Raw genomic sequence first — 26,962 nt, 5'->3', positions numbered from 1 at the left:
ATCTCGAATGACTTTTCCCCATAGGAATTAATGTAAATAATTTTAATTGGTTCCAGCCCTCAAAAAACTCACAAAGTTAGTCTAAATTATGCAAAAAGACATTGCAAGAATAAATGTAACTTTATTAATAAGATGATAAGCTGAGAGCTTTCCTTCCCTTCCTCTTTTTACCCAAAACAATCAACATGGCAAACTTTTATTTTTATTCATTAAACTGTAGTTATTTATTTAACTTCACTGCCACCCAATCCTGTAGAGGGAGGAAAGAAGGGAGGAGGGAAAAGGAAAGCAAGAAATGGAGGGAGGAAAGGAAGGAAGGAAAGAAAGAAAGGAAGGAAGAAAGAAAGGAAGAAAGAAAGGGTGAAGGGACAGGAACAGAGGAAGGAAGCAAGGAAACTTATGAAAGGGGAGAGTAACTTCACTGCCACCCAATCCTGTAGAGGGAGGAAAGAAGGGAGGAAGGAAAAGGAAAGCAAGAAATAGAGGAAGGGAAGGTAAAAGAGAGAAAGAAAAAGAGCAAGAAAGAAAGCAAGCAAGAGAGAAAGAAAGAAAATGAAAGAGAAATAAAAATAGAGAGGGAGAATGAAAGAAATGGAAGGAGGGAAGGAAGGAGAGAAAGCAAGAGAAAGAAAGAAAGCAAGAGAAAGAAAGAAAGAAAGAAAGAAAGAGAAAGAAAAAAGAATGAAAGAGCAAGAGAGCAAGAGAGAAAAAGAAAGAGAGAAAGAAAGAAAGAAAGAAAGGCAACTTCAAAGAAAGGCTCACTGAGCATCTCTCACTCTCTCTCTCTTTCTATCCCTCTCTCTTTCTCTCCCCCCTCTCCCCCCTTTTCCCTCTCTCTTTCTCTCTCTCCCTCTCTCTTTCTCTCCCCCCTCTCCCTCTCCCCCCCAGGCCGGCAGCGACGTTTTAAAACAGCCGCGCCGTTTGCGAGCTAACTCCTGAGGCGCGGAAGTTCGCCTTTGGTGTTTGGGCCACTCGGAATGTGAAATTCAAAACAGCGTTCGGATCCCCCCACACCCAGCAGAAGCCAAGGACCCCCAGAGTGGGGCGGCAGGGGAGGCGACCGCCTCTCCACTCACCAAGTGCCAGGATACGAGCCGAGAAGAGCCGGGCTGGCTTACTTTCCTTCCTTCCCGCGCTGATGCAGAGCCACTCAAACAAAGCGTCACGCCCCCCTGACGCTTTTGGCGGCAAAAGAGCCCAGCGTTGCTTCGGAAGCCGCCGAAAGCATCAGAGGGGCGCGACGCTTTGTTCGAGTGGCTCTGCATCAGCGCGGGAAGGAAGGAAAGTAAGCCAGCCCGGCTCTTCTCGCGGATTTGAGCTCGGGAGACGAACAAAAATGTCTCTCCTCTCCCAGCTCTTATCTCGAGTAGCTCTTAAGTCGAGCAGCTCTTATGTCGGGGTTCCACTGTAATTTATTTTCAGATGGAAAATCCATCAGCTGCATACAGTCCACCAGTTCAAAAAGCACTTTTGATCACACTGTCAACAATTCAAGTTGTGCTTGGTTGTTACCTTTTATGCAAAAATACTTTCACCAAAAATAGCACTTCATCTTTGGAAGGTGGACTCCTGCTTAACTTTATTTCCCTAATTGGAAAAAGTTCCCTGCTGTTGTTCTAAACTGTTTATTGAAAATGAAACAAAATTAGGGGGAATGGCTTTTAGATAAAAAATATTGCATATAGTAAAAAAGAACTGGCCCCTATAAAAGGTTTTAGTTTATCTTTATCACAATGTTGAGGATCCCTACGGTTGCATTTTCTGAAGATAGATGACAAATGTCAACCTGAATGCAAATTATGATAATTAAAATAGACAAAAACACATAGCAGGAGGCACATACAGAGGTGCTGCTTTAAGGGGACCACTTTCCTTTAAATGTCACCTCTATGTATCAGATAGACAGGAAAACCTATTGAGAGAAACAGCTTTAGTGCTGTAGTAAGTTGCTTGGGAAACTGTGATCTCTCATTAAGGCAGCATAAGAGGATCTGCTGCCTGGGATAGAAGGAAGATCCACTGAAATCTTCTATCCCTTCCTAATGATGCTACTCACCCTCTGGATAAACACCTATGGAGACTAGTATATAATCAGGCCCACAATACATAACTGTGAGGACATCCAGTACAGTAGACCTAAGTTATTGAACATCATAGAAAATTGATAAATAGCTACATACCAACATAATTCCTTGCAGCATTTATTTCCATAAATGATTGCTGCAGTCTGCCTATTTGCAAAGTCATATATGTTATATAGTTCGGGAAACTTTGAAGAGGCACTTTGTGTTTGGTGCAGAATACTGGGTATCTGTTATGATCTCTGTCATGAATATAAAACATTCCATTCCATGTTAGTTTACCTTACAAAACAGTTCACTATTTTGTAAGGTGCCCAGAGTTGCTCTGCGAGATGGGCAGCATATAAATGGAATAAATAAATAAATAAATATGAAAAAGATGGCCTGTCAGAATAAAGTTATTTTTAAGAAGCTAAGAGGGTTGAGAGTTTTAAACCTCTATTTTAGCTGTGAATGTATTTCTGTTTATAGAACTACAACTACTCACCATGCCCATTGCAATAGTAGATCCATTTCTCCCGATGTTGGGTTGGGGTAGAAGATTTCTTTAAAACAGACTTTTCCACAATTGAACTGGGATCTTGCCTTGGTCCTTTTTTTAGAGTTCGTGAACTTTTGCGGACACTGCAAACAACAATAACCACAAGCACAAGCAGCAGTAGCAGGACAATCATCCATGGCAAATGTTCATTGATATCAAAATGCTTGTGCATAGCCTGTCTCGGGGACCCTCTTTTAGGGGGTTTATATGGAATGCTGGATTTCACGTTGCCACTCATCTCCAGTGCTGGCTGTAAGTTAAGATTGGAAGGGGTGTGTTTGTGGTAATATAGCTGCTGGTGATTTACAGACTTAGAAGAAGAGTTCAAAGCTGCCACAGTCTCATTCTTAGAGGTTTCATTGTAAGTGTCTGTTGGCTCCATCATGTCAGCATATGTGCTTGGGGGAAGAGTGTTGGTGAAGTTGGAAGAGGAAGCATTCACACCTAAAAAACACATACAATATTAAAAATGAATCTGCAATCATAGACCCTATCAGCCAGTCTTTTCATGGTTGATGCTACCAATAAGGTTTAGAAATCAATGTGACCTAAAAGACTGAGAACTTCAAGAGCTAAAATCCAGCCTGTCTGGAAAGCCTTTGTTGGAAAAGTCTGCTAGGAGCTATTAATACAGCTCTGACCAAGAATGACCTCTAGCAGCACTTAATTTAGAAAGAAGTAAAAGTGGCCCAAGAGTATATAATGAAGTATCCTCCCTATTTGGTGGGGACTCCACATCCCACAATCCCATAAGGAAGAAAAATGCTGATAGCTGATGAAATCTCAAACATCTGGAAGGCATCAGATTGTTTACTCCGATGTGTAAAATAGCCACAAAGAGTGTATGAAAGCCATGCAAAATATAGTTGCTGAGCACAGTTCTTAGGTTGCAAATCCTCAATTCATGAAAACATTTTGCAATAGATGCTGATTTTAAGCCAAGTTTAATGCTATAATTTCAAAATACTAACAATGAAAGGTTTAGTAAAAGTAGTGGGCTAGGATGCAAGTGTTACTATTTATTACATACAATATTTTAAACAATTAAGCAAAAGGACATAACACTATACAAATTAATCAGTTTAATTGTTGGAAAAAAATCTCACTTGGTATCTAACTATGCATTCTTGTACATATCTACGTAAGATCTATCAAATTTAAGAAATACAATTCTGTATCAGGTTGATAAAGGGATGCAATTTAAAATGCCTTTACATCTCTCTCGCTCCCTACAGCATAGTTGACCCTTCCATCTCCCCATTACCCACATCCTGGTCAAATAATTGCTGCCATAATGTGCTGTACTCACTAGAGGAATTATGCTGAAGCTGAATTAGGGCGTAACTATTGAAGAGCTGGGTTTTTTGTGAAATTGTGGATACAGAACGGAAAGGCATCAGGGAGAAAATGTGGGTTGATTTGGAAAACCATTGGCCAAGCAGACACTTTTCAAGAGATACAATCCCCCAGGGGTATCTTATTACAGGTAGGCCTCGACTTACGACTACAATTGAATTTGCACTGATAAACAAGGACATTGTTAAGTTAGCCGTGTGCAATATTACAACTTTTTGGTGCTAAAGAAAACATGACACCCAGGATCACGGAGAGTGAGTGGGCAGCCATACAGAGTGTCTAAATAAACAAATTGTGGGAATCTAACCTAAGGTAAAGTAGAAGCCTAACAGGCATCTTTTAGAGGAAGAGAAGGGAACTCCAGATTAGAGCATTACCAGCTTATTACTTCAAAATAAAGTTTCCTAATCATCACATTATTTTTCATGTTCCAGCAGAGAATGCTTCCCAATGCTTTTACACCTACCTTTGGTAAGAAATGTAGCAGAAGAAACTTTGTAGTGCTTTTCATCTTCTCCTAGACTAGACAAAAGCCCAGCTACATTCTGGGAAATTGATTGAAATCCACAGATGTTGTCTGTCATTTTTGTCCCTGGTTTTATCAATTCCATGTTTAGTTGTGTACAGTTAGTAAAGGATTTGCATTTCAGCACACTAGAAGGCACAGCAGAGAAAGTGCCACGAGGGCATGGTTTGCACCTGATGTCTTCGGTTTCCGTTCCTTTTCTCCTTAAGCCCCATCCAATGGGGCATACTTTATATGGGATACAAGTGTCTCCATGTAAAAATTTGCCAGGTGGGCAAGAGCATTCACGATCAGTCTGATCAGTGCAAGGTGTCTTCTCAATCATTGGCTGCTCACAGGGCTTTCTACATGGGTGGCATTCTTCTTTACCATTTTCATGCATTGTGAAGGTCCCATTAGCACAAGAGCTGCATTCTCTTAAGGTCGTCACAGTACAGTGCTTAGATACATATGTTCCTGCAGGACACTTGTGGCAAATCAGACGTGTATTACTGGCACGGTCATGATGAGTGTATGTACTGATGGTGTTCTGTTCAGATGACAACTCGAACTGAGCATCCACAGTGCCCAGGAACACAAATCCCTGAAATACATATACAAATGGAAGTCAAGTACATTTTGCAAGGCAAATTACAGCAAATGGTTTCAGCTTTACTGACTTACTGAGTAAGTATAATCCAAATACATACTCAAATCTGTGGCTTTGCAGAAGCTATTTGCCTTCTTATGAACACTTATTTCTTGGATTCTTGGAAGTCTTTTTGCCTTTCTCTTGATCTCAGCAAGTGATGGTAAACTCAATTAAAATGTGGGTTGAATTTCAGTGGTGAAATCAGATACATATATTCACTTTCATAAAACGCATTATAATAGTTTACAGATTCATTAGTTTCATACATACATACATACATACATACATACATACATACATACACACACACATACACACATACACACACAGAGAGAGAGAGAGAGAGAGAGAGAGAGAGAGAGAGAGAGAGAGAGAGAGAGAGAGAGAGAGAGAGAGATGACAGAACCCTCAACCCTTCTCACAAAGCAGATGATATAGGAAGGGACATTTCTTAGAAGTGTCTAAGAAGTGTCAGGTTTCAAAATGGTCAGTCTTAGATCAGATCAGATTCAGAACGTAACTGGCAGCCCAGATAGCTCATCTCCATTTGACCCCTTTACAAAACTACCACCCACTATTGACAACAGACGAGTACACTTCAGTAAAAACAAGAAAGCTTGATGTAGAGTGGATGACCAGTTTATTTCTCTTTTTAAGTCCTCAACTCACCTATTTGACTTTTTGAGAAAGGAATTGCAATAGCAGACTGTGAAGGGGGAGATTTAACTGGCTGGAACAGACAAAGGGAAGGATAAAAACAGGAAAAAGCCATTTTAATTTGCACTTCAGATCACAGAGAAGGAGAGGAAGGTAGTGGCCCGCGCGCCTAACGGCGCGCGAATCATATAACTATAAACCAAAATCAGCAAAGTTTGGTAGCAATAGGGGTTGTGGATTTTATTGCTAAGTACTTGTATTTCAATACATTGTTAAGATGACTGGCTTGGTGCAGTGTAACACTTGTTTGGCTGTTGTCTTCCGTAGTACCTTGTGGAACTTGGGGTACTGCCCTCTTTGCATTAGGACATCTAGGTTAGATGGCGAGATCTCTAGATTGCAGTCCTTAGTTTGTAGCTTGCAGTCAGAAGTGGAAAGATTGTCCCAGCCACGTGCTGTAATGCAGCCATGTGTCCAGCCTCCACTTCCACAGCGCCACCCGAGGAGGAGGGCTGTGTGGACAACTGTCGGTTCAGGAAGATTGCGTGCAGTTGAGCAAAAACATAGTAATTTTGGTCTCTCTTTATCGAATTCCTATACTGTTCTTGCGGATTTAAATAGTAAGGATGTTGGAGATATTAGCAAGGCCCCTCAGGCAGAGAATGAGGGGATATTCAAAGGGGAAGTTGTTGTAAATGTCACCAAACCATCAAGTGCAGTTAGTAGAAATATAAAGAGGACACATTTTCTTGTGGGTGATTCGACTGTTAGAGGTGTTGATTTGGGACAGAGTAAGGACGTGGTGAAGGTGCTGAGGTGTCTCCCAGGGGCCACTGCCAGCAGGGACAGGAGGAGGATTACAAACATTGTCAAGGCTGTGAGTAAAGGTAATAACATTGATGTGGTGGTGCATCTTGGCACAAATGATTTGTCCCAGAGAAATGTCAATGTAGTAAAAAGAGATATTCAATGTCTAAGTGTGGAGCTGGGTAAAATAGCAGATTCAGTGACTTTCTCAGAGGTGTTATCGGTTTGTGGCCAAGAGGATAAAACAACGTGTATCATAGAGTTTAATGTGTGGTTAAAGCAGTGGTGTAAAGCTGAAGGTTTTGGCTATGTAAGTCATGATGTCAGTAGGTGGTCTAATAGGGAGTTGTTTAAGAGGGATGGTTTGCATCCATCATACAGAGGTACCCAGGTACTCGGTGAGGAATTCAGAACTTTTTTGGACAGGCATTTAAACTAGGTAAAGGGGACAGAGATGTAACTGATGTGGGTGATTTCTGTCCCCGACCAATGAGGATAAAGCAGTTTTTGGAAGCTTATGAAAAGGGAGCTGCAAATAAAATAGATGTAGTTGTTGATGATAAGGGGCAAACTAATAATGAAAATAATGTTCTTCGTGTAATGTGCACGAATGCTCGAAGCTTGAGCAACAAGCTCTGTGAATTAATGGCCATAATATCTAGAGATAATTTGGACCTGGTTGCCATAACTGAGACATGGTTTAAGGATTCTAATGAATGGGAAATATCCATACCAGGATATACACTGTATAGGAAGGATAGAATAGAGAGAAGGGGAGGTGGAGTAGCCATTTATGTTAAAGAAACTCTAAAAACAATACTAATTCAAAATACATGTCAAGATCTAGAGACCCTCTGGATTTGCATGCAAAATAAAGACGGTTCTGTCATTAGAATTGGGGTGATCTATAGGCCTCCAGGGCAATCTGAGGAATATGACAACAAGATGGTGGATGAAATTACCCAAATGGCAGTAAAGGGAGATACAGTGAACCCTCGAGTTTCGCGTGTTCAAGTATCGCGAAAGGGCTATTTCGCGAGTTTTCAACCAGGAAGTAAACTCCACCATCTGCGCATGCGTGCCCTTCCACGCATGCATAGATGGTGGAGTTTCCCCGCCGGGCAGAGGCTTCCCTGGGTCTTCCCCCTCTTGCCCCCGTAAGACCCCAGCGGCGGCGCCAGCTGGGGAAAGCGCGCGCGTTTGGGGACTCCCTAGATCCGCTCCCCAGCTGGGGAGCGGATCTAGGGAGTCCCCAAACGCGCGCGCTTTCCCCAGCAACGCGCGCGCGTTTGGGGACTCCCTAGATCCGCTCCCCAGCTGGGGAGCGGATCTAGGGAGTCCCCAAACGCGCGCGCTTTCCCCAGCAACGCGCGCGGGGTGGGGACTCCCTAGATCCGCTCCCCAGCTGGGGAGCGGATATAGGGAGTCCCCAAACGCGCGCGCTTTCCCCAGCAACGCGCGTGGGGTGGGGACTCCCTAGATCCGCTCCCCAGCTGGGGAGCGGATCTAGGGAGTCCCCAAACGCGCACGCTTTCCCCAGCAACGCGCGCGCGGTGGGGACTCCCTAGATCCGCTCCCCAGCTGGGGAGCGGATATAGGGAGTCCCCAAACGCGCGCGCTTTCCCCAGCAACGCGCGTGGGGTGGGGACTCCCTAGATCCGCTCCCCAGCTGGGGAGCGGATCTAGGGAGTCCCCAAACGCGCACGCTTTCCCCAGCAACGCGCGCGCGGTGGGGACTCCCTAGATCCGCTCCCCAGCTGGGGAGCGGATCTAGGGAGTCCCCAAACGCGCGCGCTTTCCCCAGCAACGCGCGCGCTTTCCCCAGCAACGCGCGCGCGGTGGGGACTCCCTAGATCCGCTCCCCAGCTGGGGAGCGGATATAGGGAGTCCCCACCCCGCGCGCGTTGCTGGGGAAAGCGCGCGCGTTTGGGGACTCCCTAGATCCGCTCCCCAGCTGGGGAGCGGATATAGGGAGTCCCCAAACGCGCGCGCTTTCCCCAGCAACGCGCGCGCGTTTGGGGACTCCCTAGATCCGCTCCCCAGCTGGGGAGCGGATATAGGGAGTCCCCAAACGCGCGCGCTTTCCCCAGCAACGCGCGCGGGGTGGGGACTCCCTAGATCCGCTCCCCAGCTGGGGAGCGGATATAGGGAGTCCCCACCCCGCGCGCGTTGCTGGGGAAAGCGCGCGCGTTTGGGGACTCCCTAGATCCGCTCCCCAGCTGGGGAGCGGATCTAGGGAGTCCCCAAACGCGCGCGCACCCCAGGCGCGAGCAACGGGGTGGGCGGGCGAAGGGCGGGCGGCAGTGGAAGCAAAAACACCATCTGCGCACGCCAGATGGTGTTTTTACTTCCGCACCGCTACTTCGCTAAATATCGATCATCGCGTGGGGTCCTGGAACGGAACCCTCGCGATGATCGAGGGTTCACTGTATTGTGGTTATGGGTGATTTCAACATGCCTGATGTTGACTGGAATATCCCCAGTGCCCTTACATGCAAAAGTAAGAATATAGTAGAGGCCTTTACAGGAGCAGCTCTGGCACAGCTGGTTAAGACACCAACTAGAGGGGAGAATATTCTAGATTTAGTTTTTACGAATGGGAATTGGGTTTCAGATGTCAAGGTGGGAGAAAATTTAGGTTGCAGTGACCATCTATGTTTGTGGTTTGATGTAAAAACTCATTGTGAGCAATCCTATAATGCAACCAAAGTATTGGATTTCAGAAAAACAAATTTTAATGCAATGGGGGAATATTTAGATAATGAATTAAAGGGGAGGGATAAAATGGCAGGAGCGAGCACCCAGTGGACTGTATTTAAAAAGGCCATCTTAAAAGCCACTGGACTGTATGTAAGACAAATAACTAAAGGTAAAAGGAAGAAGAAACCGCTATGGTTTAGCAATGATGTAAGGACTATAGTCAATGAAAAAAAGGCTGCCTATAGGAGGTATAAAGAGTCTGGAAGTATAGCTGATAGGGAGGTGTATAAAATGAGACAGAAGGAGGCGAAACAGATAATATATGCTGCTAAAGCCTCAAAAGAGGAAGAAATTGCCAAATCTCTAAAGAAGGGGGATAAAACCTTCTTCAGATATATTAGTGATAAGAAGAAGAAAAACTGCGGCATCACAAAGCTTAGTACCGGGAAAAATACATGCATTAATGGGAATAAGGAGATCGCTGACCATTTCAATAGCTACTTCTGTTCAGTGTTCTCAAAAGACACCTTACAAAATAATACTATAGAGGGATATAGCATTGCCTCCAACTGTACGGATTCAGCTCCAGTGATCTTAGAAGCCGATGTCTTAGAAGAACTTGAACGATTAAAGATAAATAAGGCAATGGGTCCAGATGGCATCCACCCCAGAGTTCTTAAAGAACTCAGATCTGTCATTGCTACCACCCTGACTGATTTGTTTAACCAATCCTTGTTAACAGGAGATGTTCCTGAGGATTGGAGAATGGCAAGTGTTGTGCCTATCCACAAGAAGGGCAGTAGAGAAGAAGCTGGTAACTACAGGCCAGTTAGCTTGACATCAGTTGTCGTTAAAATGATGGAGACTCTACTGAAAAAGAGGATAAATCAGCACCTAAAAAACAATAAATTATTGGACCCAAATCAGCATGGCTTTACTGAAGGCAAATCATGTCAGACTAATCTCATTGATTTCTTTGACTATGTCACAAAGGTGTTGGATGAAGGTGGTGCCGTGGATATTGCCTACCTGGACTTCAGCAAAGCCTTTGATACGGTTCCACATAAAGAGCTGATAGATAAATTAGTGAAGATTGGACTTAATCCCTGGATAGTTCAATGGATTTGCAGCTGGCTGAAGCATAGACACCAGAGGGTTGTTGTGAATGGCGAGTATTCTGAGCAGAGTCAGGTTACAAGCGGTGTGCCACAAGGGTCTGTTCTGGGTCCTATTCTTTTTAATATGTTTGTGAGTGACATAGGGGAAGGTCTGGTAGGGAAGGTTTGCCTATTTGCCGATGACTCTAAAGTGTGCAATAGGGTTGATATTCCTGGAGGTGTCGGCAATATGGTAAATGATTTAGCTTTACTAGATAAATGGTCAAAGCAATGGAAACTGCAGTTTAATGTTTCCAAATGTAAAATAATGCACTTGGGGAAAAGGAATCCTCAATCTGACTATTGTATTGGCAGTTCTGTGTTAGCAAATACTTCAAAAGAAAAGGATTTAGGCGTAGTGATTTCTGACAGTCTCAAAATGGGTGAACAGTGCAGTCAGGCAGTAGGGAAAGCAAGTAGGATGCTTGGCTGCATAGCTAGAGGTATAACAAGCAGGAAGAGGGAGATTATGATCCCGCTATATAGAATGCTGGTGAGACCACATTTGGAATACTGTGTTCAGTTCTGGAGACCTCACCTACAAAAAGATATTGACAAAATTGAACGGGTCCAAAGACGGGCTACAAGAATGGTGGAAGGTCTTAAGTATAAAACGTATCAGGAAAGACTTAATGAACTCAATCTGTATAGTCTGGAGGACAGAAGGAAAAGGGGGGACATGATCGAAACATTTAAATATATTAAAGGGTTAAATAAGGTCCAGGAGGGAAGTGTTTTTAATAGGAAAGTGAACACAAGAACAAGGGGACACAATCTGAGGTTAGTTGGGGGAAAGATCAAAAGCAACATGAGAAAATATTATTTTACTGAAAGAGTAGTAGATCCTTGGAACAAACTTCCAGCAGACGTGGTAGATAAATCCACAGTAACTGAATTTAAACATGCCTGGGATAAACATATATCCATCCTAAGATAAAATACAGAAAATAGTATAAGGGCAGACTAGATGGACCATGGGGTCTTTTTCTGCCGTCAGACTTCTATGTTTCTATGTTTCTATGTGATTGACATGAAAATGGTTTAATATAGCTCCCAGCCAGCTCTGCATTGTTTTTAAATTGACCTGATCAATATTCAAATGTTCTTTCTCATCCTATAGTGCAGTGGTTCCCAAACTTGGCAACTTTAATACTTGTGGACTTCAACTCCCAGAATTCTCCAGCCAGCTATGTTATGCTATGCTTTGCTGGATGGAGAATTCTGGGAGTTGAAGTCCACAACTCTTAAAAGTTGCCAAGTTTGGGAACCACTGCTATAGAGAAAAGGCCAGTTTCAACTGCCTCTTATTTTTGCAATAGCAAGATCTGCTAACAAATTGTTGTTTTTCTGATTGTATGAGATTGTATACTTCCATCTATAGAATCCTTTCTAATCCCAAATACCAGGTCCACCCAAAAACTCTGGCTCAGTTACAAACTTTGTTAGAGAGCAGCTGTTTGGTCTATCCCCAACGAGATATTCCCACTGGTTGGTATGCTAGAAATATATATGTTCAAAATTGCAAACTATGCATTTCACTCAACTTGTAGGGAGTTGGTTTCTCTCTTTCTCTCTCTCCCTCTCTCTTTTTCCTTTTCTTTGGGGTGATATCAGTCAATATTGATCAATCAATACAATAAATGTCTGCTTACTGGGTATAGGAAGAACAACAACAAAAATCTACTGGATTTATACGTACATACATACATGTCATTTAGCAACCACTGCTGGTATCCTCGATTCAGTCATTAAACAAACCAGTTGCTAAGTCAAACAATAACAGGATCTTATTTCAACTTTCCTTTGCTTTGCAGACCTGCAAAGGTCATAAATGGGAGGATTGGTCTCAAAGTTACTGTTTCTTTGCAATTATAAATGGTCACTGTCTGAGGCAGTTGCTAAATGAGGACACTCCACCTTGTTTTAAGGACAATATAGTTTGCTTATGGTGAAAGCATGATATACAAATATGCACACATTATGGTTTATTTCTTTTAATAATTATGACCGGTTGTTGGCTTATATATTGTAAGTAAAGAAGAGCATGATGTGTGAACAACTATCATTTTTTGGTGTATTCCTGGTTTCTTCTGTATCCTACTTAACTTTCTAATCAATCTGTAGCAACTCAAGACAAACAATTGGTTAAGACAGAGGAAAAACAAAGTAGGAATTATACAACCAGGCAATCATTAATCTTTGTATCTGTAGGATTGGCATGTTCATCAAAGCATAATTAAAACAATGGCTTAGCATACAATGGCAGTATTTGCACACTATGCAGTGCCAAAAACTACTTTGACAAATATCTGTTGAGCAAATCAGTTTGTCATGACTCAGGCATAACAAGCTAGGATTTTTAACCAACAAATCATGCCTTCGCATTACATTTGTTGGCAAAATGTGAAATTAAGTTTATTTCGTGAAATAAATTTGCACATTAAGTTAAAATCAATCATTAACTTAAAGCATGAACAAAGCCAGTCCAAATCAACTCCTCACTATAAGAACAAAGACCATGATTGACTAGATCACATGGTAACAATATTTCTTTAAAAAAAATCCCATCATTGACAATATAAAAAATAGAAACAGTACACATACAAAATAAATAAACAATGGTTAATAAATTAATTTTAATGAAATACTTTTTATATTATTCTCAGGCATTAGTAACATGCAAAAGACTGAAGATATCAATATTTTCCAACTATTAATATCTTAACATTTAACATTTTTGACACTTGAAACTGTCATGAAAAATAAGCTTTAATATCAGTGAATATCTATTAATGCTGCTTAAGTTTTCAGAAAGCTTAATATTTGCTAATACTACTTGGGTTGCTTACATATGACCCAAAGCACTAACTGCTCCTTTCCTTTTTAAGAAAGCCCTTGAAATAGCTCAAAATAAGCTACTTTGTTTTTTAAAAAGCAATGTATCAGTGGTAAGTTATTAAAGCAGGACGGTAAAGACATTAAAGACAAAAGAGAGGTGAAAACTAGTTGGATAGATGAATTGCTAACTAATAACTAGGTCAACAGTCAATGCATATGAATGAAAATTAAGGGCAGCTGGCCCCTTTACTACTGGGGCAATAGATTAATTCAATGGGAGTCTCAGAAGTTCAAATCTGAATGAAACTATTAGCCTTGTGTTAGTATTAAAAATATACCATATTTTTCAGTGTATAAGACGCACCCTTTTCCTCCCTAAAGGAGGCTGATAATTTGGGTGCATCTTATACTTTGAATGTAGCTTCTCCACCCCCCAGCCCTAACTAGCTGCTAACGATCTTCCCAGCTCTTACCTTACAGGCTCTTTCATTGTTTCTCTCTGCGAAGAATGTTTTCCAAGCCCTAAGTCTTTGCATTTCATTACTCTAAATTGCTCTGAGTAAGTTTCTTTCCAGCCCTAACCAGATGCTAACAATGTTCCCAGCTCTTCCCAGCTTGCCAGCTCTTTCATTGTTACTTTCTGCAAAGAATGTTTTCCAAACCCTGTCTTTGCTTTTTTTTTCATTCTCTATTTGCTCCAAATGTTTCTTTCCAGCCCTAACCAGGTGCTAATAATGTTCCCAGCTTTTATCGGTTTGCAAGTTCTTTCATTGTTACTCTCTGCCAAGAATGTATTCCAAACCCTGTCTTTGTAGGGTTTTTTTTTCATTGCTTTACTTGCTCCAGATATTTCTTTCCAGATCTAACCAGATGCTAATAATGTACCTAAGCGCTTTCATTGTTACTATCTGTGAAGAATGTTTTCCAAGCCCTAGGTCTTTGCAGGGTTTTTTTTCATTACTCTAACTTGCTCTTATAAGTTTATTTCCAGCCCTAACCAGGTGCTAACGATGTTCCCAGCTCTTACAGCTTGCAAGCTCTTTCATTGTTACTCTCTGCAAAGAAGAATGTTTTCCAAGCCCTAAGCCTTTGCGGGGGGTTTTCCATTGGTTTACTTGCTCAGACTATTTCTTTCCAAGTGCTAATGATGTTCCCAGCTCTTTCTGGCTTGCAAGCTCTTTCACTGTTACACTCTCAGAATATTTTTTTTAAGTCCTTAACCAGGGGATAAAATAATGTGCTGAAGCTGACCAGATTAAGGATACTAGCCAGATGAATATCTGGTAAGCAGATTCTTTTCCCTATTTCCCTCCCCAAAAACTAAGGTGTGTCTTATATTCCAGTGCCTCTTATACTCCGAAAAGTATGGTATATGGTGTGTTATATTCAGAGGTGATTGTTTAGTTTAGCATTCTTGCAGGGCACTTCAATTCACAGGGACCAGTTGATGAGTACTGAGTACCAGGTCTGTCTCTTTGAATATTTAACACTGTCTTAACTAGTTCATCCACTTACCTTCTATTGAAAAATCAATGGTTGATGCTGTTATGCATGCATATAAATGTATAATTGCAGCACAATTTTTCTTGAAAGTTATTTTCTGTAATTTAATTACTCCCTTGGGGTGTATGTATTATGGTGTGAAATGGCTGTCATCCAAATTTTATAAAAAATGAACCATAACTAGAGAAATAGCAGATATCAGGGCCCCTCTCCTTGCAGATCAGATTTCTAGGTTGTTCATTCTGGTTATAAGCTACAGTTTTCAGGCTAATAATCAGTTGCTTTTCCATGTGTCTGATTAGAAGTTTTATCTTCAAAGTCTAAGTAGAATGTTCAATTGACACTCTTTCATCAATTGTACATGAGTACACAGACCCGTGTACCAAAAAGTACATTTATAGATTAGGTGAGATCTGGCTTAATAGCAGTAATTGTGAGTGGGATCTTGGAATCCTAGTGGACAATCAATTAAATATGAGCCAGTGGTGTGCAGTGGCAGCCAAAAATCATCGCAATCATAAACTGCATTAATAGAGGGATTCAATCAAGAGTAAGTGAGGTACTAATACCACTGTATAAAGCCTTAGTAATACCACACCTAGAATAATGCATCCAGTTTTCATCACCGCACTATAAAAAAGATGTTGGGACTCTAGAAAGAATATAGAGAACAACCAGGATGATTAAGGGACTGGAGGCTAAAACATGAATAAAGATTATAGGAACTGGGCATGGCTAGTCTAGTGAAGAGAAGGACAAGAGGAAACATGATAGCAGTGTCCCAATATTTGAGGGGCTGTCACAGAGAGGAGGGGGGACAACCTATATTCCAAGGACCCGAAGGCCAGATAAAGAACAATGGATGGAAACTGACCAAGGGGAGATTCAACCTAGAAATAGGGAGATATTTTCTTTATTTTTGCCTTCATTTGTAAGAGATTTTTTGACAGTCAGAACAATCAACCCACAGAACAGCTTGTCTTCAGAAGTTGTGGATGCTTTATCACTGTAGGCTTTCAAGAAGAGGCTGGACCACCAACTGTCAGAAATAGTGTAGGGTCTCCTGCTTGGGCAGAAGGTTGGTCTAGATGACCTATAAGGTCCCTTCCAATTCTGTTATTGTGTTTCAAGTGATGCAGGCATTAAAAAGTTATCTTTCTAATGGATACAGATTGAAAGAAACAGTGAAGTATAGGTAGGCCTTATTTAGAACTGCCCAATTTTGTGACTGTTGGCAATTATGACAGTGATGAAAAAACAACTATGACACAATTCTCACATTTACAATCCTAAGATCTGTACAGCAAAGGAAACTTAAAGTAAAATAATATATAGTCATGATTTCATTTAGTGAGAACTTCACTTAACAACCAAGTGGCCAGATCTAATTATGGTCACTAAATGAATGTTACTTATATTATAAAACATCTGCAAGACGTAACAGAAAATTCAAGTGTAATTCTGACTACAGAGAGTAAAGCCTATGGAAGGATGTATTAGCATGTAAAAAAATCTTATTTATAAAAGGCAGTAAGTGAATCCTAACCCTACTCCTGGTAATTTAATAATCTAACCTGGATCAAAATTAGCCCAAACTGAGCGGCCTTGCTGGAACCCACAGCAATCATGTTTACAAAAGAAGGTGGACTCCATTTAACTGAATTATTATCATTTTTAAAAAATCATTATTCTCAAAGCACTAATCACTCCTTGAAGAAGCAAGAATTAAGCTTTCAATTAATGTTGCTGAAGCACCCTTACCTATTAAAATAATCTCAAAAGATTAATACTGCACCAAACCCCAAATGCTAGCCAAATTCAGCTGTTATAAAGGGAATCAAATTCACAAGGCTTCCAAATGAAAAACAAACTTCGTGTTGTCCTTGAAAAAATGCTGAATGTACAGCACCATAGCAACAGTACAGTTCGCATCCAAGCAGCTATGGAACTGTACTAACCCCTGTGAATCTCCTGAGGTCCAGTAGAAAAATTCCCATTTTGACAACACAGAAGAGGAGAAACATGTCATTATCACCTTAATAATATAGTTCTCCTACAAGCAACATGACAATCACTTTACCATTGTTCAGATACGAGAAATGAATCAAAAGATCCTACTCTTTTCTTCCATTATGTCATTATTAACTCTGAACAATCCTTGTGTATGAACCAGGCTGAAACATTTTGTTAATCTATAATCTGGTGTGTCCACTTTTGTTTCAGCTTCGAGTTGCAAAATCTCATTATGACTTGTAAAGCCTTGGTTGTGGTTTCAGAACCTCTTCTGAATTTTCTACAAAATTGTGATTTTGACTATGACATAAAGATGAAACTAATGCATGCTAAGCAATGAAATTATCCAGCTCACCACCACCACCACAACAACATCAACAGAGTTGGAAGGGACCTTGGAGATCTTCTAGTCCAATCCCCTGTTTAGGCAGGAAACACTACACTACTTCAGACAAATCGTTATCCGGCATCTTCTTAAAAACTTCCAGTGTTGGAGTATTCACAACTTCTGGAAGCAAGCTGTTCCACTGGTTAATCGTTCTGTCAGGAAATTTTTCCTTTGTTCTAAGTTATTTCTCTCCTTGTTTAGTTTTGACCCTTTATTTCTTGTTCTATCCTCAAGTGCTCTGGAGAATAGATTGTTTCCTTTTTTGTGGCCACCCCTGAGATATTGGAACACTGCTATCATGTCTGCCCTGGTCCTTCTATTCATTAAATTAGCCATGCCCAGTTCCTGCAACCATTCTTCCTATGTTTTAGCCTCCAGTTCCCTAATCATCTTTGTTACTCTTTGTTGATCAATTATATTTTATCTATATACTTAAATCTGCCCAGGCCTTTCCCATATTTTGAACTGGGTTTTTCTGCCTGCTATTCAAAAAATGTCTCTCTCCAGCCACAAGTGTTCTATAAGAATCCTATCAAGAAAGCAAACTGATCGTTTACAAAAAATAATAAATGAATTTGCTAAACTGCATCTCTCCTCCTAAAGAACTCATTACGGCTTTGCATAATGTTTGAAAGAAATGTTGACATTTTAGACCAGTACTGGGAAAGCATCCCTGCATCTGGCAGACAACAAAATGCCCAGGTTCTAAACGGCATCTAAGGAGCCTGGTAAATAAAAAAAAACAATTTCCTATGTGCCAGATGTTGCAACAGTATCAATGCTGATAAAAAAAGGCTAAATAAGACTTTAACAAATGTTTTGTAACACTCTGGAAGAGTGTCACACTTCAATTTAAATTAACTCAATGTTATTATGAAATGCAAGATCAGAAACTGAAGGCAACATAGTATCTTGCATCAGGGAGTAAACCGAGAGATCTGAACAAGATCATTAGCATAGCCGCACAGTGTCTTAAAGATGATGGATATAAAATTGCAGGTAAATATCTGTGATTTCTATATGGCGTTTTTGTACTAGTGTGGATTTTCACTTAATATTCCTCACGACAGCAAATTCTTACAGCCATGAAAGTCAATTATATGTCTTGCAATAATCAATTTCAGAGATTGCTCAAGAATGAAACTGGGAAACAGTCAAATTACATTTTTGCCTTCTTTGAAAACTGCAAATATAAATGTAATAAATAAAATCAAGAAAAGCAGTATATTGGTACAGCAAAATTTTTAAATGAAAGGCAACATTGGAACCAAACAGGAATTAAACAGCAACTTAGTCCCTTAATCCCCCATCCCTATAATAGGCCAAAAACTGAACAATAACGCACATGTACACCCCATCTCCTGATGGCAACAAAGCAACACTGGCTGTAGCAGAACCATTCCTTTCATAACCTCAGCTCTTCACTCTTTTTCTCTTTGGGTGTATGCCCCAAGACACACCTGAAGAGAGCATTTGCAAAGCCATTGTTATAATCATTATATGTGGAAAGCACTACGTAATCTCTGGTTTGGGACTACAGTTTGGGTCAAAGATGCCTAAGAGGCTCCCATATTTGACATCCAAGAGCTCAGAACTCTTCTATGACAATCTTCCTCTCTTCTTCCAGTTCTCACATTAGCCATCTCTCTCTAACCCAGGGATGGGGATATTTTCCGTAAAGGTATAAAGGCAGCCTATGTAAACTTCTCTCTATCTGCCAGAAAAAGGAGACACTGTTTATCCTAGGTAAATAAGAGTGCCCCCACCCCCCACCCGGCAGCCTGAGGGAAGAGGTGAGCGGTTCCCAGTTGGGAATGGGGTGATTCATAGGTTTCCTGCTGCAGTGCCACTGGTCCGTGACTTAGCAAATTGAAACATCTCTCCCCACCGGTCTGGTGGCAGGAGTCCTTTGGCAGGAATGAGATCCTGGAGGTATTTTCGCCCACAGACTTTGGAAGGAAGCCCAGCCCAGGGCCAACCCAATGCCTTTCCCTAGCTTCCGAACATGTGGGGATGGGCAAGCCGGCTTGGTGAGGCTTTCCCCTTGGATAAATGATCGCTCTCTTGTTGACTCAGCCTTCCATCCTTCCAAGGAGGGTAAAATGAGGACCCAGATTGTTGGGGGCAATATGCTTACTCTGCAAAGGGCTGCAAAGCACTGTGAAGCGGTATATAAGTCTAAATGCTACTGCTATTGCTAGTTTTTGAAGGCCACTTGAGGTTAACCGCCAAAAGAAAAAAGAAAGAAACACCCAACCACTCCCGATCATATAGGCAGGTTGTGACTTGAGTGGCCTCAGGTCCGGACGGAAGGCTCAAGGCGGCTGGCTTCTCCGTATACCAGGGGAGAGCCTGCGCGTTTCCTTTCCGGAGCCCGGCACGCTCGAGTCAAACGACGGTCGGGTGGCTCCGGGGCGCACCTTCCCGAGCCACAGCATTGCGGAGGGACTCGCTAGCCGGCTCCTTCCCTCCCCCGCTCCCCACAAACCACCTACCCCTCTACCGCAAGAGGGAAGCGCCCGAGGCGCCGGCTTCTCCCCTTTCTCCCTCGCCCGCATCCTTGCCGCGGTGACTCACCAGGAGAAGGCTGGAGACCCACGCGGCTCCTCGGGGGGCCTTGCGGAAGGCGGCGGCGGAAGCCCCCATGGCCGGCGCTGGGTGCGAGGAAGGATGCTTTCTGCGCGGGCGAAGGCCGTTACGAAGCCATGGAGGCCGACAGCTGAGAAGGGCGCGCTTTGCCCACCCTCGCCGGAAGAGCTGCCCATCTAGCAGCCCCGCTGCCCCATTGCCCGGCAGGGGATGATGGGCAAGGGACGCCTCGGGGAAGGAGGGCAAGGCGGGAAGGGAAGGTGGGGGCTGGCGGGGGTTTAGGAAAGGGGAGCCCGCCGGGCACGAGGGAACGCTGGCCGCGCGGGGCTCCGGGGCCAGCCTTGCAGCTCCTCGGCGGGAGGAGCCGAAAGCCACCGGGAGAGGACTGGGCTCAGCAGGAGAAGCGGCCGGCTTCCCATAGCGATGGGGAGCGATGGGGAGATCCGACTCCCACCTACCTCGCTCCCCCCAGCCTCTCTCGACTGGCCAGAAGGGCGGGGAAAACCTTTCGCCCAAAGCAGCCGGTGGGCGGGAAGAGAGGCGGCGACAGCGCACATGGGCCGAGGAGGAGAGGCGGGGCCTCCTTTTGTGACCTCATCTTTTCAGAAAGACTGGCCCGCCCCGTCCAGCTCAGCTCAAAAACCTTCCGTCGGAGTCGGAACTACTATAAGGAGGGTAATGTACTCCGTCTCCTTTTCCAGACTTAAGAATCTCGTTAGTGACCGAACTCGTCCCCCAAAAGGGGCCTTGGGTCAGGTGCGATTTAGCTCGATTCTGACAAGAAACAGGAATCGGGCACCCGGGCTCTCCCAGGTGTATTAGATTTGGGGGAGACTATAAATCAGTTTGTGTATGGTGAGAATGGGACGTCCTCTTAATTTTGGGCCGCAAAACCAACCAGAGGTCCCCAATTTTGGCGATTTTAAGCCTCGCGGGCTTCAACTCCCAGCAAAGCTGGCTAGGAAATTTTGGGAGTTGAAGTCCGGCAGGCTTAAAGTTGCCAAAGTTGGAGGCTCCTTTGTTAGACTACGCTTTCCATTTTCCTTGGAGTGAGCGGGCTGGAGTTAATCACAACTGAATGATTCTAGATAGAGCCCAGGGTTGTTCCAGAACCATGGACAGTCCTCTGTCTGTCTCTATCTCCTCTTTTCCTCCCTCCCCCCAATAAGAAAGAGAGAAAATCAGATTACCGTATATGTTATCTACTTCAATAAGTTTTTGTTTCCTTGAATTCTGTTCTCATAATGATTATAATAATTAATAATAATAATAATAATAATAATAATAATAATATAAATAAATTATATATAAAGAGTCCCTTGGGAGTTGGGTGGCATACAAATAAATAAATAAACGCAAATAAATAAATAAATACTAATGAAAATTGCTCCTTTGCATTACCCTATATATCTTAATTGTGCAAAGGGATTTCACATGATTGAGGAAGAAAGGTCTATAATCATCCTCTCCCATGCAATGAAAATGCACAGATATGACATATAATAAAGATATATATACAGGGAAAGATGCATGTGCAAATTTCCTTATATAGGTGTTGTAGCTGAACTGCCCCCACTCATAGAAGCATATACCATATTAACATGTTTCATCTACCATTGTGCCACATTGGGCAATCCCAATGTGAATGTCAAGATAGGGACCTATTCACCTAATTCATGTGGACCCCTTCTCATTATTAATAAAAAACATCTTTAGGAACCAAATGAAAGATCTGTTAGTTTAGACTCTAGTCTATATCTTGCATTGAACTGTAGTGTTAGCGCATTTGGCTTTTAATATTGTGTGACTCAGCCAATTGTAGCTTTTTCAGCAAAATAAAGGTTAAAGTAGTGGTTCTCAAACTGTGAGTGGTATGGTGGCCTAATCCATGAAAACACTTTTTTCACTGAAGGGCTACTAAAATTTTTACTACCACACTGTGCCCGTAGCTTATGCAGGATGCCCTGCATTTTCTTTCAACATCTTTCAGTGCAAATTGGGTGTTCTGGGGTGGAGCTCCATTTTCTCTACCCCACTGCATTCTCCCCCCCTTCCCCCCCCATCCAGGCAGTAGCCCTCCCCTGACTTTTTCCCACTTGGAAAGTTGAGAGTTCAGGTGTCAGCAGATGTTTATCTCCTAGGGCACTAAGAAAAAATATCTGCTGTGAATGATGTCAGGATGGGCATCTGTTCAGTAAGCACTCAGATCAATTCAATCACCCCAACTTTACCCTGAATTCAGGAATTGCCGGGTTGTAAAAAGGGAGCTTTTAGTAGTGGTTCTCAAAGTGGTCTGGGGCTCTCCAAAACCCTTTCAGCAGATCAGTAGTGTTAACTACAATATTTTAGAATTTTATTTTTATTTTTACTTATTTGTTTTGTCAAGTGCATATTGGTGGTATACAAAGATATAACAATATTTATATACGTGATACTAGTAAGAGAGAAACATTAGAACAAGGATAGAAGGCATACTGGTGCACTTATGCACACCCCTTACGACCTCTTAGGAATCGGGAGAGGTCAACAGTGGATAGTCTAAGGGTAAATTTTTGGGGGGTTTAATTTTTTTTTAAATTAAAAAATGCAAAATATTTATGCAATTTTTCTAACAGAGTGAATATCAATAAATACATATTTCCTAACCCAAAGAGCTTTGGGGTTCGCAATCATTTTTCAGAATGGAAAATGGTCCTCATTTTACACTGGGTTAGGAAATCAGAATTTAACTCTTTAATATTTTCATCATCATAAAAATTATAAAAATAAAAAACCCCTGATAATTTCATATTTACCCACAGTTGGGGAACCATTCAGAGCTTATTCTCTAATCATCCTTCTACCACCACTCAAAAGAAACCAAAACTGCATACTAGGCAGTGAAACTGATTTCCATCTGTATATACTATGAAACTCTCGTCATGACAAAAACATTTTTTGAACTAAATAAGCTAACTTACAAAATGTATCTAAGACCCAGAACTAATCACTCCTTGGGGGGGGAAATGAAATTTGGAGATGTTGTGGCTGTTCCAGTACTCACAAATAAAGACAAATATATGTGTCCCAAGATAATGTTGTAGGATCCAATCCAGAGTTTAAGTCTTCCAAACTTTTGGACTTGTGCTGGAGCCCATCTTCAGGAAACCTCTCTCTCACCAGTATTCAGTTCCAAGTAGTTTAGATGCTTCAAGGAGTGATGAAAGAATAGTGTTTCTTCAATGCTGTCAGTGAAGGAGCTAGCACTACTCATTTCCCAACACGATTCCTTAACTGAAGTCTCTGGATTATCAGCACATAAACTGAATTGAAGATAGGCTCTCCCATTATTTTAATGAGTAACTTGGTTCTTCCAAGGCTTGCAATGGAACGCAGGTGATAGTGGGAAAACTCCACAAGAATGTTATTGTAACAAAGATAAACATTGATTCATTCAAAAATGACCTTGTCATGATTCCAAAAATTAAGATCAATTGATCAGGAGATGAAGAATACCCTCTTTAGTGGACACAGTTTCTAATATAGCCGTGCTTTACTTTCATACTGCAAAGGAAAACCATGGAAATTATGCTGCTTTATCTGGAGAAACTGGTGTTCCAGCATGGTTAACTATCACTCTAAGTCAAGGAAATAATATTCTTATCAAAAGCATATTTTGTGAAACAAAAAGCATTTACATTTATATCTTTCTTTTTTAAATAAAATGATAGAGGTTTTTTTCTTTATTTTTAAAATCAAAACAATAACCATCAGCCCATGGTCTTTCTGTTTCTCTATTTAGGTATGGAAATATCTCTGAAAAGATGGCCCAGGTCACAGGTTGTCTAGTTAATGGCTAAAATCTTCACACCATTTTGAACAAACATCAAGTTGTCACAGGCTTTATTTTTTGCATTTAGAAAGATGGATGCTTCCTCTTCCTCCTGAACAAGATAGTCAACTAAAAGATGATATCGCAATTCTAAAATGGTCTTCCCATATTATTCCTTGGATTAAACTCACACCAGAACAACTAGACACAAGAACAGGATTTTCCCAAATGCCATCACTCTGCTAAACAAATAATTCCCTCAACACTCTCGACTATGCCTGTCTTCAGTGTTTTAGCATGAAACATTTTTATATATTATGATACTGATTTTCTATTGTTGGCAATAACTTTTAATAAGTTAAAAATAAAAAAAGAATATATTATTATTTTGGGTAATAGAAGGAATGTGCTAGGAAAAATTCATGGCCTAACTAGATGATCTTATGCAGATAACTTCTTGCAAAATCTGTTCCTGTTTTGCGAAGATCCAAGCAAGCAAATAGTAATGCAAAGGAGAAGAGTTCTTTAGCATTTGCCCAATCTTAGTCGGGAAAGTGTCATCCTTACACTTTAATACCAGTTTTATTCTCTGTTGCTGCTAAAATTGCTGACTACTGTACAGAGTATTGTGCAAGGGACTACTGCTTTTTTCAAACTCTGTTCCTTTTTCCAACTAGACCTGTCTGCTAAATTCTTCAAGGACATTGCTTGGTCTTATAACTTTACCACAAAAGGGAACTGATTCCTGTAATCAGCATTTTTCATATGGTGTACATGGTATTATGGTTTTTAAAATATTGGGAACAATTTTTTTAGGGGGTAGGTGGGTGGAGGAACAAATCAAATAAGAGTTCTCCTTATTGAGCCAAAACTGTTCATTACATCTTTCATGTTGGATGTGTTGGTTTTCTCCAACTATATATCTACTGACTACTGGATCATTACATATGGCAATAGTTAGCGAAAGGACTCTGAATGTTCATCTCTTTCTCTAGTCTAAAATAATTACTTTGCATGCTACTCTGTAATATGGCTATTATTGGCTAGACCAGTGGTGGTGAACCTTTTCAATTTGTGTGCCCAAACAAGAATGCATGTATATGCATGTGGATGTGTGCACACCGGGGCGCCAGAAACCTGAAGACAAGTTGGCCAGTCCACATGCTGGACAGCTGGTCTTTGTGCACACCACAGTATTGGAAGTGGACAACTGGCCACCACACACATAACTGTTTTCTGGCTACTTGCAGGCCATTTTCCAAGCCATTTCCAGGCTCTTTTGGGGCTATTTTCAAGCCATTTGGGGAGCTGTTTTCAGGCTGTTTTGAGCCATTTTCAAGCCATTTCAAGCCATTTTTAGAAACATAGAAACATAGAAGACTGGTGGCAGAAAAAGACCTCATGGTCCATCTCGTCTGCCCTTATAATATTTTTTGTATTTTATCTTAGGATGGATCTATGTTTATCCCAGGCATGTTTAAATTCAGTTACTGTGGATTTACCAACCACGTCTGCTGGAAGTTTGTTCCAAGGATCTACTAATCTTTCAGTAAAATAATATTTTCTCATGTTGCTTTTGATCTTTCCCCCAACTAACTTCAGATTGTGTCCCCTTGTTCTTGTGTTCACTTTCCTATTAAAAACACTTCCCTCCTGAACCTTATTTAACCCTTTAACATATTTAAATGTTTCGATCAGGTCCCCCCTTTTCCTTCTGTCCTCCAGACTATACAGATTGAGTTCATTAAGTCTTTCCTGATACATTTTATGCTTAAGACCTTCCACCATTCTTGTAGCCCGTCTTTGGACCCATTCAATTTTGTCAATATCTTTTTGTAGATGAGGTCTCCAGAACTGAACGCAGTATCCCAAATGTGGTCTCACCAGCGCTCTATACAGTGGGATCACAATCTCCCTCTTCCTGCTTGTTATACTGTGGCTGCCATATCATGTTAGGATAGGATTCAATATCTGGACTTCTAACATAACTGTCTTATACACTTTTATTCCATTAGCCAGGAACAGGATTGCACGTAGGTCACAAAGTGAGTCTGCATTTCTGGTGAAATCTGCTTGGAAGTGACTGGCCATAAAGCAGTTAAAGGCAGCTCTCCTCGAATAACAAGAATGTGCCAGCAGGATGAGAACTGTGATAAAAGGATGCATGTTTACATTTCCTGGGGCACACCGGACAAAAACAGCAATAAAAGACCTTGCTTTGTGGTAAACAGGAGATAACCATATTCACAACAAAGAGCCCAGGAAATTGGCCATAAGAGACATTTGTTCAGTAGAAGCTAGTTACGTGCCATATGTAGATAGGAAGGACTTGGAAGTTGTGTCATATCTTAGAGTTATGTTATTGGATGTTGTATACCACTTGACATATACGTATAACCTTACCCAATTTGCATATTCCCCCCAATAAAAGGAAGTGCACGGCCCAAAACTGTGTCATTTCACCCGGAGAGAAATGTGTCCAGGTTTTCTTTCTAGGATTTGGTTTCATGAGTGACCCCACCCGTCTGGGTTGCCCTTAGTCCCTCTGAAGACCCTGTTCCCCACAGGGACTTTGTGGCATCCGCATTATACCTCTAGCTATGCAGCCAAGCATCCTACTTGCTTTTCCTACTGCCTTAGGGCTTAGTTTTCAGGCCAAAAACGGCCTGAAAACTAACTGAAAAACAACTTTAAAGTGCCATAAGACACAGCCTGAAAATGGCCCGAAAAACAGCCTTTTGGGGACTATTTTGGCCATGTTCTGGTGCTCTGACACATGCAAGGACCAGCTGTACTGAAAACCAGAAGAACAACTGGTGGTGGCGTGCATGATCACAGAGAGGGCTCTGCCTGCCACCTCTGGCACGTGTGACATAGGTTTGCCATCAGGGGGCTAGACTGAAACTTTCAGGCTTTTCATCATTCCCTTCCCCTCCAATAGTTTAAAACAGCAATTAAAAAGGCACTTTTTGTTTTATACTTCAACATCTTAATGGTCCTGCACATACATTTGGAATAAAACATTGAGAGACATGGCCAAAATAATTTTAAAAGCTTCCCATCAACCCCTGATGATGACCTTCTTTGCTAACTTTCCTAACCTGCTTAGGCCAGAGAAAAACTTCTATGATCCATCCGAGGTCAAATATTCCCCCCTCATGCATTGGTCAGACCCCAACTAGTGTGACCCTCTGGTCAGTCTATCTAGCCCCTTTTAAAACAATTCACAATTATTGTTAGCAAATTCCAGTTTAACTGTCCACTATATAAAAAATGTTTCCTTCTATTGGTTCTGATTCTGTCTACATTTTATTAAAACAGGTGGCATGACATATTTGAACAGTGCTAATGCATTACATCACAC

At 41.7% G+C, this 26,962-nt stretch overlaps 1 protein-coding gene and 1 long non-coding RNA gene across 4 annotated transcripts in view; one reads left to right on the top strand and one right to left on the bottom strand.

Annotated features, from left to right (window-relative positions):
• TNFRSF21 (TNF receptor superfamily member 21) overlaps positions 1-20,303 on the bottom strand; it is a 56,837-nt gene extending 36,534 nt beyond the window's left edge. Inside the window, exons 1-3 of one of the 3 annotated variants that reach the window (XM_070732408.1) lie at positions 19,776-20,303; positions 4,445-5,087; positions 2,569-3,066 (exon numbers count right to left, since the gene is read on the bottom strand). In XM_070732408.1, coding sequence (XP_070588509.1) covers positions 2,569-3,066; positions 4,445-5,087; positions 19,776-19,844 — 1,210 coding nt within the window. In that variant the 5' untranslated portion in view covers positions 19,845-20,303. The remainder of the gene's footprint in view (positions 1-2,568; positions 3,067-4,444; positions 5,088-19,775) is intronic. The other 2 variants (XM_070732407.1, XM_070732406.1) reach the window with 2 other exon arrangements.
• A 113-nt stretch (positions 20,304-20,416) lies between these two features.
• LOC139160270 (uncharacterized) lies at positions 20,417-26,072 on the top strand. The gene is made up of 2 exons (XR_011557910.1): positions 20,417-20,462; positions 23,569-26,072. It is a non-coding gene; the product is annotated as an uncharacterized lncRNA (long non-coding RNA).
• The last annotated feature ends 890 nt before the right edge of the window (positions 26,073-26,962 follow it).

Source organism: Erythrolamprus reginae, chromosome 1 (genome assembly GCF_031021105.1).
Source record: "Erythrolamprus reginae isolate rEryReg1 chromosome 1, rEryReg1.hap1, whole genome shotgun sequence".
NCBI classification, from domain to species: domain Eukaryota; kingdom Metazoa; phylum Chordata; class Lepidosauria; order Squamata; family Dipsadidae; genus Erythrolamprus; species Erythrolamprus reginae.
Note: the sequence above shows the minus strand (reverse complement) of the source record. Positions and strands in the feature narration are given on the sequence as shown.